Source organism: Lontra canadensis, unplaced genomic scaffold (assembly GCF_010015895.1).
Source record: "Lontra canadensis isolate GAN:19392208 unplaced genomic scaffold, GSC_riverotter_1.0 scaffold8, whole genome shotgun sequence".
Taxonomy (NCBI): Eukaryota; Metazoa; Chordata; class Mammalia; order Carnivora; family Mustelidae; genus Lontra; species Lontra canadensis.
In genome coordinates, this window is record NW_022631002.1 from 13,124,611 (window position 1) to 13,140,128 (window position 15,518).

Genomic DNA, 15,518 nt, shown 5'->3' on the forward strand with positions numbered 1-15,518 from the left:
TAGGTAGCTTTTAAGATTCAGCCTCAGTCCAGGAAGATATGCTGCCTGTTCCTGTTTTTCCACCTGAGGTGGATTTTCTTTTTCATAGGAAAAATATGAGTATAACAGTAAGTTTTTAATGTGTATTATGGAAAGTGGTTGTGGGAGGACTTTTTTAAATCCAAAAAGATTCGTTCTTTTGTAAGTCATGGCAAGCCAGTTAACCTGCTTCTTACTCCTTCAAACTCTGTGAATCTCACCAGGAGATGACAAAGGCCATATAAGCACTTAGGGACAAGGTCAAAAGACAATGATCTTCAAAACAACTTTGTCGTTGCTGATTGATTTAGCTAAATGAGTTCAAGGGGTCTTGCTTCTGCCTGGGATGCAGAAAGCTAGAAAGAGGTTGCCCACCCTAACAATGAAAAAAAAAGCAGGTAAACACAAAATCACAACTTTTCTTGAGCGAATCGGAAAGCAGACATTGCAGAGCAAACAAGCAAACTGAAATCTGAAGATGAACAATCCCCCCGCCCCCAAAGGAGAGGGAAAGGTGCAGACTGCTTTACTGGTAGCAGACAGAACTTCCCTATGGGCAGAAGAAAGTGCAAGAGAGAATGAAACAGAATTAGTGTTTGAAGAGATAATGGCTAAGATTTTCCAAAAATAACAAAAGATGTAGCAAGTGTGGAAACTCAGGATGAAAACCAAAACTAAACAAAAACAAAACAAAATCCTTAAAAAACAAACAAGACAAAAAAAAAAAAAATCCCATGCCTAGACATAGCTTATTTGAATTACTAAAAACCAAATATAAAGACAAATCTGAAAAGCAGCCCACAAAAAAAAGACATAATTACATCTAGAGGAACAAAGAGTTTTGGCAGAGACCTCATAAGAAAAATGTAAGCCAAAAGACAATGAAATGCCATCTTTATACTGCTGAAACAAATTACGTGTATACAGAACAGTCAACCCAAAATTCTAAACTGTAGAAAATATTTCTCAAAAATGAAGGCAAAGGGATGCCTGGGTGGCTCAGTTGGTTAAGCAGCTGCCTTCAGCTCAGGTCATGATCCCAGCGTCCTGCGATGGAGTCCCACATCGGGCTCCTTGCTCGGCGGGGAGCCTGCTTCTCCCTCTGCCTCTGCTGCCACTCTGCCTGTCTTTGCTCGCGCTCTCTCTCTCTCTCTGGCAAATAAATAAATAAAATCTTAAAAAAAAATTTTTTAAATAAAAAAAAATGAAGGCAAAATGCTTTGTTTCAAGTAGACAAAATGAAGAGAATTTCCAATAGAACTGTGCTACAAGAAATACTCAAAGTAATATTTCAGCCAGAAGAAATAGGAATCCAGACATAAACTTAGGTCTACATGAAACTATTCAGAGATAGTGATGCTCCTGGGACATTCCTGTAAAGACTGAACACAAACTCCCCCCCAAGGAATGTGCCCTCCACCCACATCCCCAGCAGCCCTAGTACCTACAGTATGGCAGAACAGATAACCTGAAAATACCTAGAAAGACTGGATATATTTACAAATAGATTTCCATGGGCCATTCTCTATGCTAAATAAAAAGATTTGTACTAACATTTCAAAAAACCACCCATACCCAAACCCCAAGTGATTCTTGAATTTTAGTTTCCTCTTGGAATGAAGAGGAAGTTGGTCCTGTATCGGTGAGGTCTCTTGGCCCTGCGACTGAAGACTATAACAAGCAGTTCCACCCTGACTGCTTGTTCTAGCAAATTACCTGTGCTGAATAGAGTTAGCTATAATCAATCAAAAACAAGAACTGGAGGAATGCATACCTGTGGGTTTTCATGTGAAACACAGCATCTCTGTTGCCAATGTTTCGTACCAGCAGAATCTTCTGAGTGCTGTATTTGACAGGGCAAGTGGAAAAATCCAGTTTGTCAGGAAAGTCTAGGATGGCTCGTGCACCCCTAGCTTTGATGGGTACAATGAACTTTTCTCTTTCAGTTATACAGGTCAAAATATGGGCATAATCCTATAAGAGAAGGGTATAATCATTATTTGTGGAGATGCCAACATGATCAAAATAACTATGCAAGTAACATGGCCATGTGCCAGCTGCCTTGCAAACCAACTTAATGTCTTCTATGAAAGCTCCTCAAGACAATTATAGATGTGCTTTCCATGAGACACTCTTCTCTGAGAGAAAGAGAACAGTTCAAGTGTTAAAACCCACAAGTCAGTGGAGAAGCTTATGCTTCATGTGTTTTCCAAATATTAAGGAGGTGGGATGCGGGCAGTCAAGGCACATTTTTCTTTAGATCAGAGGAAGTTCACACTAGTTGCTTCACATCCTTCTTCCAAATCCTATTTATCCTCCAAGCCATTAGATTAATGGCTCCAATTTATGGTCCTTCCAAGCCCATACTCTTAGCATTATGACCTTGCAGCTTCTCCATCAGGAGTAGAGTCTATCTCTCCATCTCAAGCTTGGACCAATGGAACGTGGTCAAAATTATGCTCTGCTAGTTTCAAGCTGAGGCCTCAGGAAGCTTTGGGCATTTTTAGTCTTGCTCTTGGAATCTTGCCACTGCCATATGAGTAAACATTGTCCAGCCTACTGCAGGACGAGAGCCCAAATGTCCCAGCCAGGACCATGCCAGACCAGCCTACAACCCCAGATATGAGAGAGCCCAACCAAGATAAGCAGCATTTGTTGACCCAATGCATGAGTGGGCCCAGTCAAGACCCCTGAACCAGAGTCTTGTGAGCAATAATGTTTATTATTTGAAGTCAGTGGGTTTAGGGGTAATCTGTTACTATAGACAATAACAAACTGTTACATAGCCCAGTTTAAACCTCGTCTCTTGAGCAAAGCCATCACTGACCATTCAACATAAAAATGCTGAGGTCCAAGACATGTATTTTCCCCAGTCTTGGATTTAAATGCAAGGAAACGCTGAAATTAAGGCACCCTTTTTTTTTAAATCATTTCATAAGATAGAAAAATAGAACTCTCATCTTCAATATACCAAAGAAAAAGTAAAAATGGAACCCTCACCAACAAATAAAGCTAGATATAAAAGGAAAGTATTAGTAGTCCCCTCAAGAATAGATCAGAAGCTCAGAAGTTACTATGAAAGGAATTTATCTAAACCAAGCTTTTGTTTTAGGTTTTCCCATCATTTAGATGCATGGCGACATTCATAAATGTAAAGTCCACTTGGAACTTAAATTTTCTTTCAGCAGCCATGTAGTAAATGGTATTAAAAGGTGGAGGTTACAGAAAATCTCTCCGTGGGCTTTAGGTAAAGAGTGGGAATGGGAATGTCTGACGTATAGCTTGACACATAAACCTGACCATGCCCTCAATCTCAGGCAACCCACAGGACCAGGATAAAGCAATGGTCTCCCCGGTTAGTTTATTTATTTAACCACATTTATTAAGTGTTCAGGTACCAGCTACTGAGCTAGGTGTGCAAATACAATGAAGCAGAAAACAAGACGTGGATCACTTCAAGCTTGCATAACAACATAGATAATGAAAAGGTAAGTAAAGCGCTTCTAATATACAACATAACACATATATAAAGATGAACTCGCCAGGAATGCTCACGTGACAGCGCCTGGTACACCTGGAGTCTCTATGTCTCCCTGAACTCCAGACCCAGCTGCCCAGTCAGCACCTCCCTGGAGGCATGTCCCAAACGTAATATGATCGATGCTACCGCCTACAGTTGCGCGAAGATGGAGAAGGAATAGGGCCCGAAATCCAGCCCACATGGCTGGCTCCAACTGCATCAGCCCAGAGGGAGACCCTTTTTCTCATGCCCACATGGGCTCTATAATGTCATCTGGGTCCTGCTTGTGGCCCTCCCTACACCCTCCATCTGTTCCCCTACTGCCTCCCCATCTTGGTATTGGTATCACCACTGTGCCAGTGGCCTGGATTTAAAACCCTGGAATGAGGAATTCTTGATCACTCTATTTCTCAGTTTCTTAGGATATTCTATAGGACTGACCTTCAAAATACATTCAGACCACAATCCCTTCTTCCCATCTCTGCCCTGCCACCCTGACCCCAAGCCGCTCCAATCTCTCCTGGGCTAAGTGACCTCTATTTCCACCCTTGCTCCCTTAAAGTCCGTGTTCCACACAAGGGCCCGAGGGGGTCCAGTTAACATGTAAGTCAGCTCAGGCTGCTCCTCTGTTCAGTCTGCCAGGCTGAGACCTGGAGGGCCTGTGAATGCTACAGCCTGGTGTCCCGTCACCTCTCTGGCCACAGCCCCTTTCCCCACTGCTCACTCCCCATCGCTCCTCGAACATGCTAGAGCCACCCTCCTCCAGAGCCCGCAAACACGATCTGTTTCTGAGCAGAACACGCTTTCCTCTAGTCACTCAGAGCTCACTCCTTCACCTGCTTCAGGACTTGGTAAGGCTCGTGGCTCACCAAAGCCTCTCCTGACAGCCCTTGTTTAAACTTACCCCACCCCCAGCACTCCCCAGCCTTTCCTTCTGCCTCAGTTTTCCTGAAGCATCCAACATAGTCGTATTCTACCTATTTCTTGAGTCTACTACATGCCTGCCCCTAATATCTCCAGCATCAATAGGGACTTCACTCATCATGCTGACTTCGTGTATGCAGTGCCTAGAACAGGGCCCAGAATGTGGTAAACATTCAAAAAAGATTTGCTGAGGGCAGGAAAATGAGTAAAGCAATGTTGAGCAGCAGCGAGAAATGAAGCATGAGAAGGGGATGGAAAGTGCTTGCTTGCTTGTTTATATGACGTGCTTGGTAAAGGCCTCTGTGAGCAGTAATAATTCAGCAGAGATCTGAGCAGAGTGAGACCGGAGCCGTGTGTGGCTGGACGGCACACTGAGGGAAGTGTGATTTGGGGCCAGAGGTCAGAGGTCAGGAGAGGTTAGAGACAGGGCAGGGAGGTAAAAGGGGCCAGATCCCACCGGGCCTGGTAAACTAGTTAGGACCTGAAGATGCCCGAAAGCCTGCTGCTGTTGAAAGCTGATTTATGTTTTAGGAAGATCACTAGCTGCTCTGTGGGCAGCAAACTGCAAGAAGCTAAAATGGGAAAAGCTAGGAGAGTCAAGAAGCCCCTGCACTAGTCGGCGCAGCAAGGCAGTGGCCTGGCCTAGTGTGGTACATGCTTTGTCTAGCATTTGGTGAGTCGTGAGTACTCCATAAACACTAGCTGTCATTATTAAAATGCTGTATTAAATACAAGGACTTGGGTAAGGTATACAGGAAAAACTCAACTTGTGTTAACTCTTATTGTTAGAATAATGATGATAATCCTCATGATAATAATACAACAAGATAATTTCACAAAGCAACAAGGGCTTTGAAGAAGATAAAACATGGTAAAGTGATAATGCTGGAAGAGGCTGCTTTTGGTTAGAATAATCAAGGAGGCCTTCCTGAGGAGGTGGCCTTTGGATAGAAACCTGAACAGCAAAAGGACCCATCCAGGCGAGATCTAGGAAAGGAGTGTTCCTGGCAAGGAGAATTGTAAATGTAAAGGCCTTACAGTAGGAATAAGTAATAAAAACTAATGGAGAGTAGTCATAAAATTTATTGAAGTTGAGTTGTTGGACTCTTAGCTCTTCAACTGATTCTGGTTTCTAGATGGAAATGCCAGGCTCAAAAATTATGCTAATCACACATAAGGGAGTACAAATTGCATTAAGCATACTTAATCCTAGAAAACCCCACAGAATTCACCAATGAAATAGTCTAGTCTGAATTCATCAGAATCCTAAAGAGATAACTACTGTTTTCATTTTTTCTTAGTGGATCAAACCCAGCAAGCAAAGGTTTTGTTGGGAATTAGGAACTGGAAAGCTTCTGGCACGTGTGGAGACTTAATATTAACAGAGGCTTTGACAGAAAGAACAAAAGATGCTACTCAATCCAGAATGAGAGGTGATCCCAAAGTAATTTGTCTTATTTTATTCTGTATTTATAAACCTTCTGCTTTGTTCTATAAGAAATTGGATACAGCTTAAAACAGTTTAGGAGACTAATTGAAATATTCAGAGATGTTTTCAAACCATTTCAAATTTCCATCTGAGGAAGATTTGAAGTTTGGTCTGAAGTACATATTTTTTTCATAATCAATTCATATATTCATAAAAGAATATGAAGAAATTTTTTAAACAACTCCCTAAAAATGCATTCTAATCTCTGAAGTTCTATATTTAATATGACTATATTAGATTATGTAATATACAATTATATATTGCTCTACTGGCTTACAATTAATTCAGACGTAATGCCTGGGGAGACACTGTCAGCCTTCAAGCTAAGCAATTACTTTACTTTATATACTCCCTTTCCACTGTATTTAGATTCAGAGCAATCAGGTCACCGTTCAGAGCCAAAATATTTATTCCAAGCTCTTTCCGCTCTACTATGAGAGACATAGCCATGAGTTACTATCTATCCTAAAAGTTTATCCTTTATAAAAATGCTCTCCAGACAAAACATCCAGTCTACTTTTTGTCCATTAGCTTTCCTTCCAAAACACCTAGCCCCCAAACTTTAAAAAACAGAGCCGCAAAATATGAAAATGGCAGATTTGACTTTGTGAGAAGGGAGAAGAATGAATCTTGATTTTTATATTAGCTCCACAATAGAGAGCAAACATGGCAATAAATCTGTCCTTCACAGTCTCGGGCAAAGGAAAATGGGGTTCTCTCCTGCAGCCAGTGACTCTCCAGGCATTCATCAAAGGCAAGCGTGATTAGACCCTCAACAATCCTCCCTCTGCCTTTCCTCCACTCCTAAAGCTGATGGAAGAATGGCTAGCACAGAGTAAAACTGGAACTATATTTGATTAGGACTCAGTGAACTTAATCTTTGGTGTCCCTGGAAAATGTTATGGATTCTCTAACCACTTAGAGTATTTGTTAAATATGATCTCAATCTGAAATTCTTCCCTCTGCAGGGAAGAATCAGTTCTGAAGTCCTAATCAGTTTGAAAACGAGACTGGTCAGGCGCCTTGGGCCTTACCCTTTACCACCGACTCTTCATAAGACTCAGCAGGGTTCTCGGCTTCCTGGAGGCGGTTATATTTCTCTGTCTATTCAAAGAGAATGGCCTCTGACCTTTGGCATGAAAAGAGACCTGAGACTTCTGAATTTATTTTGACCATTTTTATCTGTAGTGTATGGTGATAATGTGGTTGCTTTCTGATTCATGTAGAAATGATCCACTTAAGGTAATTAACTTCCCCTGTAACTTTTTGCTTTCTAAGTTACCCCCAGATCTACTAATCCACCAACACCCATATCCGTCTACTCTGCCTTCACTCCTGTTCCTAAGCTCAACCCCTGTCCTTGTGCATTAGATCTCAATCCCTCTATCTCACTCCAGGATTTTCCTGAAGCATCCGTTTTCCCACTTTACTGAACACTGACACATTAGGATAGCTTCCTCTTAAATATTAACTAACCTACCCTTGAGCCCAACATCCACCTTCAGCTACTGCCCCGTTTTTCTAATTATCCTTGACAGCAAAACCACTCACAGGTGTTCCTTGTGCTCAATATCACCACCGCCTTGCCATCCATTCTCTCTTCAACCCACCCGATTAGGCTTCTGTATACAGCATTCCACAGACTCTCTTCCTGCCAAGGTCACTAATGGCTTTGATAAAACCAGTGGCTAACTCAGCATCCTTATTCTATTCTACTTTTCATAGCTTTGGACATAATCCAGAGTTGATCTCTTCCTCCTTTTTGAAATACTGCATCCATTTGGGACTCCAGAGCACTATAATCTTCTGGTTTTCCTCCGACTTCATGACCACCCCTTCTTAGAAGCATCTTCTGCAGGCACCTCCTCCTTTTTCCAACTTCTTCTTTATGCACACTCACTCTCAACATCAGCTCATCCACCCCTTGGTGGAAAGGATCATCTTATATGATTTTCAAATATTTGTCTCCAGCCAACATCTCCCTTTGGCCACAGATAATTGTGTCCAATGGCCTACTTGGTATTTCCACTTCGAAGCTTAAAGGGAAGTTCCAACTTAATGTATAAACACCAGATTCCCTGACTCCTCCCGATTCCCAACTTTACTCTCACCCAGCCTCACAAACCTGCTTTCCCTCCATTTTTCCCTATCTCAGTAAATGGCACCGCCATTCAGTCAGCTGCTTGCCAAAACACTAGGAGTCAAATTAGACTCCTTTCTCACACCCATTATCCAATCCCTTGGCAAATCCTGACAGCTCTACCACAAAAATGTGTATCCTTTGTCCACCTACTTCCCACACCTTCGCTGTCACTAGCCTGGTCCAAATCATCCTCATCTTTTACCCCAACTATTAAACAGCCTCTTATGCCTGTAGTAAACAGGGTTGGATTCTGGTGCATCTAACAGGAAACAGAACAAAATCAGAGCAACTTAGATTAGACACACAGAAGTTTATTACTCTCCCATAAACCAGTTCACAAGTAAGCTGGCTGGATTGGGATGGTGGCTCCGCAGTGTCCCCAGAGACCCAAATTCCAAACTTCTTGCTCTACCATGACTGCACTCAGCATCTACCCTCAATGTCGGCCCGTGCAGCACAGTAACTCTTGGGATGCCAGCTATTTCTCCCAGCTGGGCAGCAGGCCAAAAGGAGAAGGCAGAGAGGCAAAAGGAAGCACCCGCACGCTGAGTCAGCTTTCGGCGAGCACACACCTGGAAACCTCGCTCACGTCTCTGGCCAACACACAGACACACATAGCTGTCAAGGAGGCTGGGGGAAGTGCAGTCTTTTCTTTTAGGCAGCAGGGACTCCAATCCCAATTTGGGGTTCTCTTAGATGATAAGGATGGGCAACTCGCTGCCACACCTCACACTCCGTTCAGTCTATCCTCATGCAGCAACCAGACGGATCCCAAAATGCAAGGCAGAGATGGCATTCCTAAGCAAAACCCACCCAGGGAGGTAAAGGAAAAGGATTCCGTTTGTATCTTCTCTTTCCTGGAGGAGTTGCACCTCAGGATCCTCAATGGATCATTACGAAACCAGAACAGAATGACAGACATTTTTTGCCTCTTGATGTAATACAAGAACCAACCACCTAAGAATTCTTGCCCCCCCGCAAATCAAATATGAATCCAGTCAAGCCTCTAGATGTAACCACCAGTTTACAAGAAACGTAGGGGATAGAGGACCATTTGGCAGAACCTGACGGGGATGCATTCAGGTCTTTGTTTGGACCCTGACTTAAGCAAACCAACTTAAAAAATATCTACCTATATACATACATATGTGTATGTGTGTATGTATGTGTATATGTATACGTGTATCTATATCTATCACCCAGATTTCCAAGTTTTCAGCACCTGAGCAGTCATGCTTCATCTATCCTGCTCCTGCTCCACGGATTTTGTAGTAAACCCCATACACCATACCATTTCCTCTGTAAATACTTTGTTATTTGTCTCTGAAAGATAAGGACCTTTAAAAAGTTAATGTAACCACAATACTGTTACCATACCTAAAAAATTACAGTAGCTCCTCAATATCGTCAAATGTCCAGTCACTATCCAGATCTTCCCAGTTGAGATACATCTAGCTATCATTTTCCAGCAGGTCCCTCCACGTCCGCCACATGCCTCTCCGCTCTTCCCCGAGCCTGCTGTCAAGCGTGTTTCAGCCACAGGACTTTGTAGTTGCTATTCCCTCTCCCAGACAAATGTCTTCCCACGGATGTGCGCAGCTTAATTTGGTTCTCTGCTCAGTGTCACCTGAGCACAGAAGGCTTCCCTGACCCCCTCCCCACTGAAAAGAAACAAGAGCCCATCACTCTCTATTCTCTACCATGTCAGTAGCTGACATTCCATTATACATCTGCCTGTTATTCATGGAGGAACATAAGCTCCATGAAGGCCAAAGCTTGTTTTGTTCTCCAGTGGGTTCTGGCTCATAGAACTAGTCCTGGCCTAGAGTGAATGAAAGAATATTACTCATTTTTAATATCTTCATTTGGGTACTAAACTATCAAGAGTTCTTCACAAAGAGAATTCCCACTAGCCTTGTTAGCTTTATTACAAAACGATGTTTATCAAGTTCAGAATGCTAAACAGTAGTGACAGACACTCACTGAAGATGTGACATAAAATGGAGAAAAACAAGAAAAAGTGAAGGTCTAATACATTCATGGCACAAAAAGATATTTGAGCCCTTTTTAAATGTTTTTGCTTTGATCATCTGTAGGCCATCCTCAAGTTGAAGAAACTTCCCTAGATTTTCTTGAGATTAATTTTTACTTACTTATATTACTCAACAAATATTTACTGCATGCTTCATATTTGTCAGGCACTGTGCTAGGCACTTAGGTGATGGGATGACTCACACAGACTTAGGGAGGGCGAATTCCAGGCAGGAAGAAGACAAATCCCTATCACAGTTTTTGCCAACAAAAATGGTTGATTCTGGAAAATTTTATGGTATCTACACTTTAATTAAAGACACTGACAATATAATTCATTATCATTGTATACCTAGATAGCATAAAATACATTAACATTTTTCTAGTCTTCTTGGACAATTTTTAAATTTTATGGTAGCAAACCAGGAAATTATTTTGACAACACATTGTATTTTTTCTTAAAACATAACAGCAATAAAATTGCTCTTTAAATCACCACAATCGTATCCATATGACAATTCTATAGTAAACAGATGTTTTCTTAAGTCTAAGGAAGCACCCAGTTTTGCTTTCCTACAAAAGCCTAATACTTTTCATTCTCCTTCTAATAGTAAAGATATAAATTCAAGAGGTCAAGGAAAGTGCAAGGCTCCAGAATTTTACAGTGTAATGAGAACACTAATATATCTCTACCACATTGACATACACCAGGATTATTAGATTAATAAGATATCAGATCATTTTTTTTTTAAGTCTGTTTGACAAGAAGAGATAAGGAACGCCAGAGTGAATCTGCTGCACCTGTTATCTGGGCCCCTTGGCATTCTTAACAAGTTAAACCCCAGGAAGCCAGATTAAAAGATGACAGGGAAAAATATAAATTATATCATCATCTTCGACGGGCTAATATACACGGGTGCTGAAAATCCAATTGAAAGGGGACTGGCTTATTAAGCTGTGGCATGCTGCAATTTACATATCTCGCCCTCCAGATGGGAGGAGGGTAAATGAGAATGGAGTGTGCTCACATCGGCAGGGGATAAGGAAGAAAAATACATGTGTATGTTGCCTATCAATTTGGCCGACTGAAGAGAAAGTGACACGGTGAAAAGACTGACTTTTCTCTGCCCTGAAATAAACCTGGCTCCTGTGCCATGTTCTGGAACGGCACTGCAGACAGCACGACTCACCCTTGCTGGTCGTTCTGTGCATGGGTCTCCTGGCTTTCCAATGGTGAGTGAATGCAGATGCCCAGACGACCGGCAGAAACTCCTAAGAAGGGACCCTGCTGATGGGGCACGTGCAACAGGATCTTGGCAGAAAAGGGGGACTGGAGCTAGCCGCAGGAGCGTCCCCAAATTCCCACCATGAGTCTTAGACAAGCCAGCAAGAGGAGAAATCACGATATTTTAGAAAAATACATTCTGTAAATTATATTATAGCTTGGAGTCCAGGCCCAGAAAAATCTTACTGCATCCAAAACTGGCTGCTTAAATTTCTCATAGGTAGCCATTGTTCTCACTCTGTGTTTCTTCCTACATGCATGTAGACTTTGATGACGTTCAAATACTTAGAAGAAACAGTAAGACAACTCTCAACTTAATTATTTTTTTAATTAGGGGTTTGCCAATAGACAGGAGGTTGTCAATAACTTTTTTTTAATTAGGGGTTGGTGAAATGGAAAGGTAAGAAGGAATGCAAAAGTGAGGAGTAAGAAAAGCAGCCACAAAATATAGCCAAGTCATAACCCTCAACAGGAAGGTTAGCATTTCATAGTTACACAATAAATACAAACATACCTAACATACATGTTGGTTATCTATTTGCTATATAGATAAGCATCAATAAAATCTTTCCCTTTCAGCTTCTGATTAGGGAAAGTTGAAAACATACACAAAGAAAACAAAAGAGTGTAACAAGTGCTGTGTCCCTGCCAGCGAGCTTCAACAAATACTCACATTCTGCCATCCTGGCTTCATCTAGATCTCCATCTACTCCCCACTTCCATTGCAATTATTCTATTTTATAGTTTTCAAGGTAGAATTTAGATATATTAGAAAGCATAAATATTAAACATACAATTTTGACAAATGAATTCATCCATATAACCCACACACTTGTCACACATATAGAAAATTCCACCTCCTCAGAAACTCCCGTGTGTTCATTTCTCAGCCAGACTCCCTACAGGTAGAACAACACTTATCCAACAGAAGACATATTTTTTCCAGCACAGAAAAGAAGTAAGGAACTCCAGCTCCTCGAATCCAGCAAGCTTTCTATTTCAAGCTGCACAAAGGTTTCCTACCCAAATGACAGTGGAGGGATTTGACACCCAAACTAAATCCAGATACCAATCTCTTCACAGATGGTATTCAGATCTAGATCCTCAAGAAAAAAACAGGGACTGTGATAGCAGAGAACAACAATAGCACATCAAAAACCTCAATACTTCTGGAGCTATTTATCTTTCCATTTATTTCCCTAGGGCCCCAGGCAAAATTATAGGCCTGTGAATACAACCCAAGAAATAGACAGTAACGCTACAAAGTGGCAGAATTTTAACAGCAGCATTATTACAAGAGAATTTCTACCCACTCACTAGAGGGATACACACTTGGCCGACCACATGATATTCTCTATCCCTGCTCTCCAGGAAGCAGGAATAGTAGCAATAGTGGCAGTAATACTGGTAATGGCATAAAAGCGGCTGATACGTATTAGTGATGAAGAAGCAGGGATTCAAAGCTGGTTCTTTCTGTCTCTAACATGCTTTTGTGGTTCTAACCCTAAGGGCACAATACAGACGAGCACACACCATTAACATTATATATAACCTGACAATTTATTCTGCTTGTTTGAGCCTTGTTTTTGTCCTCACTCCTTCAATTATGCCGGTAAAAGCCCTTTCCTCCTCCCCACAAGTCCCCACTTTGGCCCACTGAGAAGAAATCTCAACCCACAGTTTTGAAATCCTGGAAAAGGGCTGGGGAGGAAGCCTCCATCCTCAGTCCCCCTTAGCTGGTCCTTCCTTCCAGGAGGAACTGGAATTTCTACAACTGAGAGGGCTTCAGAATGGCCTGGCTTGGGAACAGACAGACACTGAGCTGAACGCTTTGCGTTCATTACCTCATTTAATATTCCACACAGTTGAGTGAAATGGGTACTATTAGTACCACCGTGGCCCAGAGTAGTGAAGCAACTTACCCATGGTCTGCAGCTGGGAGACAGCTCGGCTGGAATCCACCAAATTAGTCTGACTCTAGAGTCTGGGTGCTAATGATTATATCCTAAGTAGAATCAAGAGTGGAGGGCTGGTATGGAGGGGAAATGGCCTGTTTTTGAACTTAGGCTCTTTCTGGCCTTTTGAGGTGTGGACAGGGCTGAGCGGACCAGGCAGGTCTCTGCTCTTGGCTCTAGCTGGTCTGCTTGGGCTTCAGTGGAGCTCTCCGGACGTCAGCCCCTCAGAGCCCAGTTATCTGCCAAAACTGGGGAGCAAGAGAAGGCTCTTTCCGGGCCTCAGGTACTGGCCACATTCTTTGCCATTAATAAGAATCCTACCATGATCAATATTTGGATCTTCGGTCTCTTCTAAACTTGTTAGAACCCAGGGAGGAGGGACACAACTAACTAAGATCCCAAATTTCCAAGAAGCCATATCTCTATCTTTTGCCTCGACTGCCTGCATCTAGAGCACACCTTTTCCTTTTTGGTGACCCTCTGGCTCAGAGTCAAATATAAATATGCTGAGGTAGGTGAGGGAGGTTGGGGAGCACCCAGAAAGATGACCCCTCTTTATACCCTGGCTACTTACAGCTCATGGAAGCCCCTGGGTCTCTTTGACCGTCCTTCCCTCATTCCCAGGGTTGCGCTGCCCCCTCCTCTCAGCCACCCTTACTGCTCCTCTAACCACCCCCACCACTAATACCATCAACACCACCACCACCCCCTCAACACCACCAACTGCCACCAACACTATCAGCGACACAACTACCAGCACCACTGACAACAACACTGCCAGCACCAGCACCACCTCTGCGAATGTTCAGAATTACAAACCGCTAGTGATACGTATTCAACCGCTTTCCTACCTTGTTCTCCTCTGGAGAGAAGAGGATTCGGAATATGGATGGCACGCCGGGAGCTACTTTGTGGCCGGAATCTTTGGGGCTGATGACTTTAAAGTAAGGTGAACTTTCCCCAGTAACTTTCACCAACCTTGGAATCTGCAAGAGAAACACACCACAGTGGACACTGTGCCTGTGAAAAAGCAGAAGCCGAAGCACGGGCTTTGCTGTCCTCCAGGAAATCTCCATCGGCTTCTCATTAGCCACGCACGACCTTGGTCAAGGCTTAACTTCCGTTTCAGCTGTGAGAGGAGATGACTCACTCAGTGCATTTGAGCTTTAATTTTTACTGAAGTTATTATTCATGTTTATTGTTATTGCAAGCCTTTGTTCATTGCATCATTTAAATGATAAGGGCGCCTAGGTGGCTCAGTAGGTTAAGTGTCTGCCTTTGGGTCCAGTCATGAACCTATGGTCCTGGGATCGTGCCCCACATCTCCCTCTCCCTCTGCCGCTCCCCCTGCTTATGCCCTTGCTCTCTCTCTGTCAAGTAAATAACTAAAATCTAAATAAATAAATAAGACCATGTTTGAAGAGGAACTGCTTGATCAGCTAAAACCCCACCCACACAGCAGAGGTAAGCTGGATTTCCCAACATTTGAGAAGTGCTCCAGGAGAAGAATTCACACTTCCTTCATGCCTGCTGTGGACCACCCCCTGCACATAAGGCACGGCTTAATCCTCTCAATATCCTCGGAGCTACCTTATGACCCCCGTTCTACAGACGTGGAACAGGACACTTGTCCTCAGTGTCCTTCAGCAAGCCCCAGCCTCAGTCCACCTTCCATCTGGGGCACAGTCCTCAGTAGACACCACTGTGAGCAAGAACAGAGCAATAGCACAGGGTCCCCAGGCCAGTGTCAGAATGGCTTCAAATAGCTTCTCCTTCTCTTCAAGTCCTCCTCTGCTCTGCTTGCCTTGCCCAGAGTACGTATCTCTGTTTATCTAACACAGTCTAAGCAATAAAAGACATACAAATGCAAGGAGAATGGGGGTGGAGGTTCCAGGGACACAAGGAAAGGGAAATGATTTTTCTTTTTTTTTTTTTGAAGACTCAAAGGGGGCAGAAGACAGTGAACTATATAATTAAAGGTGACGGAGAAGTCTCGGGTGCAAAATGAGGGCAAAAGAACCCACACAACCTCTCAAAACTGAAACCTAGATGGGCAAAGAAAGAGGAAATGCAGAGAGAGAATTCAGACAGATGCTAAGGCTAGAGAGTGGAGGTTAAGGAAGAGACATGCGAATGTGATAGGAGTCCATCTG

At 42.9% G+C, this 15,518-nt stretch overlaps 1 protein-coding gene across 1 annotated transcript in view; it reads right to left on the minus strand.

Annotated features, from left to right (window-relative positions):
* HYDIN (HYDIN axonemal central pair apparatus protein) overlaps positions 1 to 15,518 on the minus strand; it is a 335,705-nt gene that overhangs the window by 271,999 nt on the left and 48,188 nt on the right. The window contains exons 5-6 of the mRNA XM_032853995.1: positions 14,217 to 14,351; positions 1,793 to 1,992 (exon numbers count right to left, since the gene is read on the minus strand). Of these exons, the coding sequence (XP_032709886.1) occupies positions 1,793 to 1,992; positions 14,217 to 14,351 (335 nt within the window). The remainder of the gene's footprint in view (positions 1 to 1,792; positions 1,993 to 14,216; positions 14,352 to 15,518) is intronic.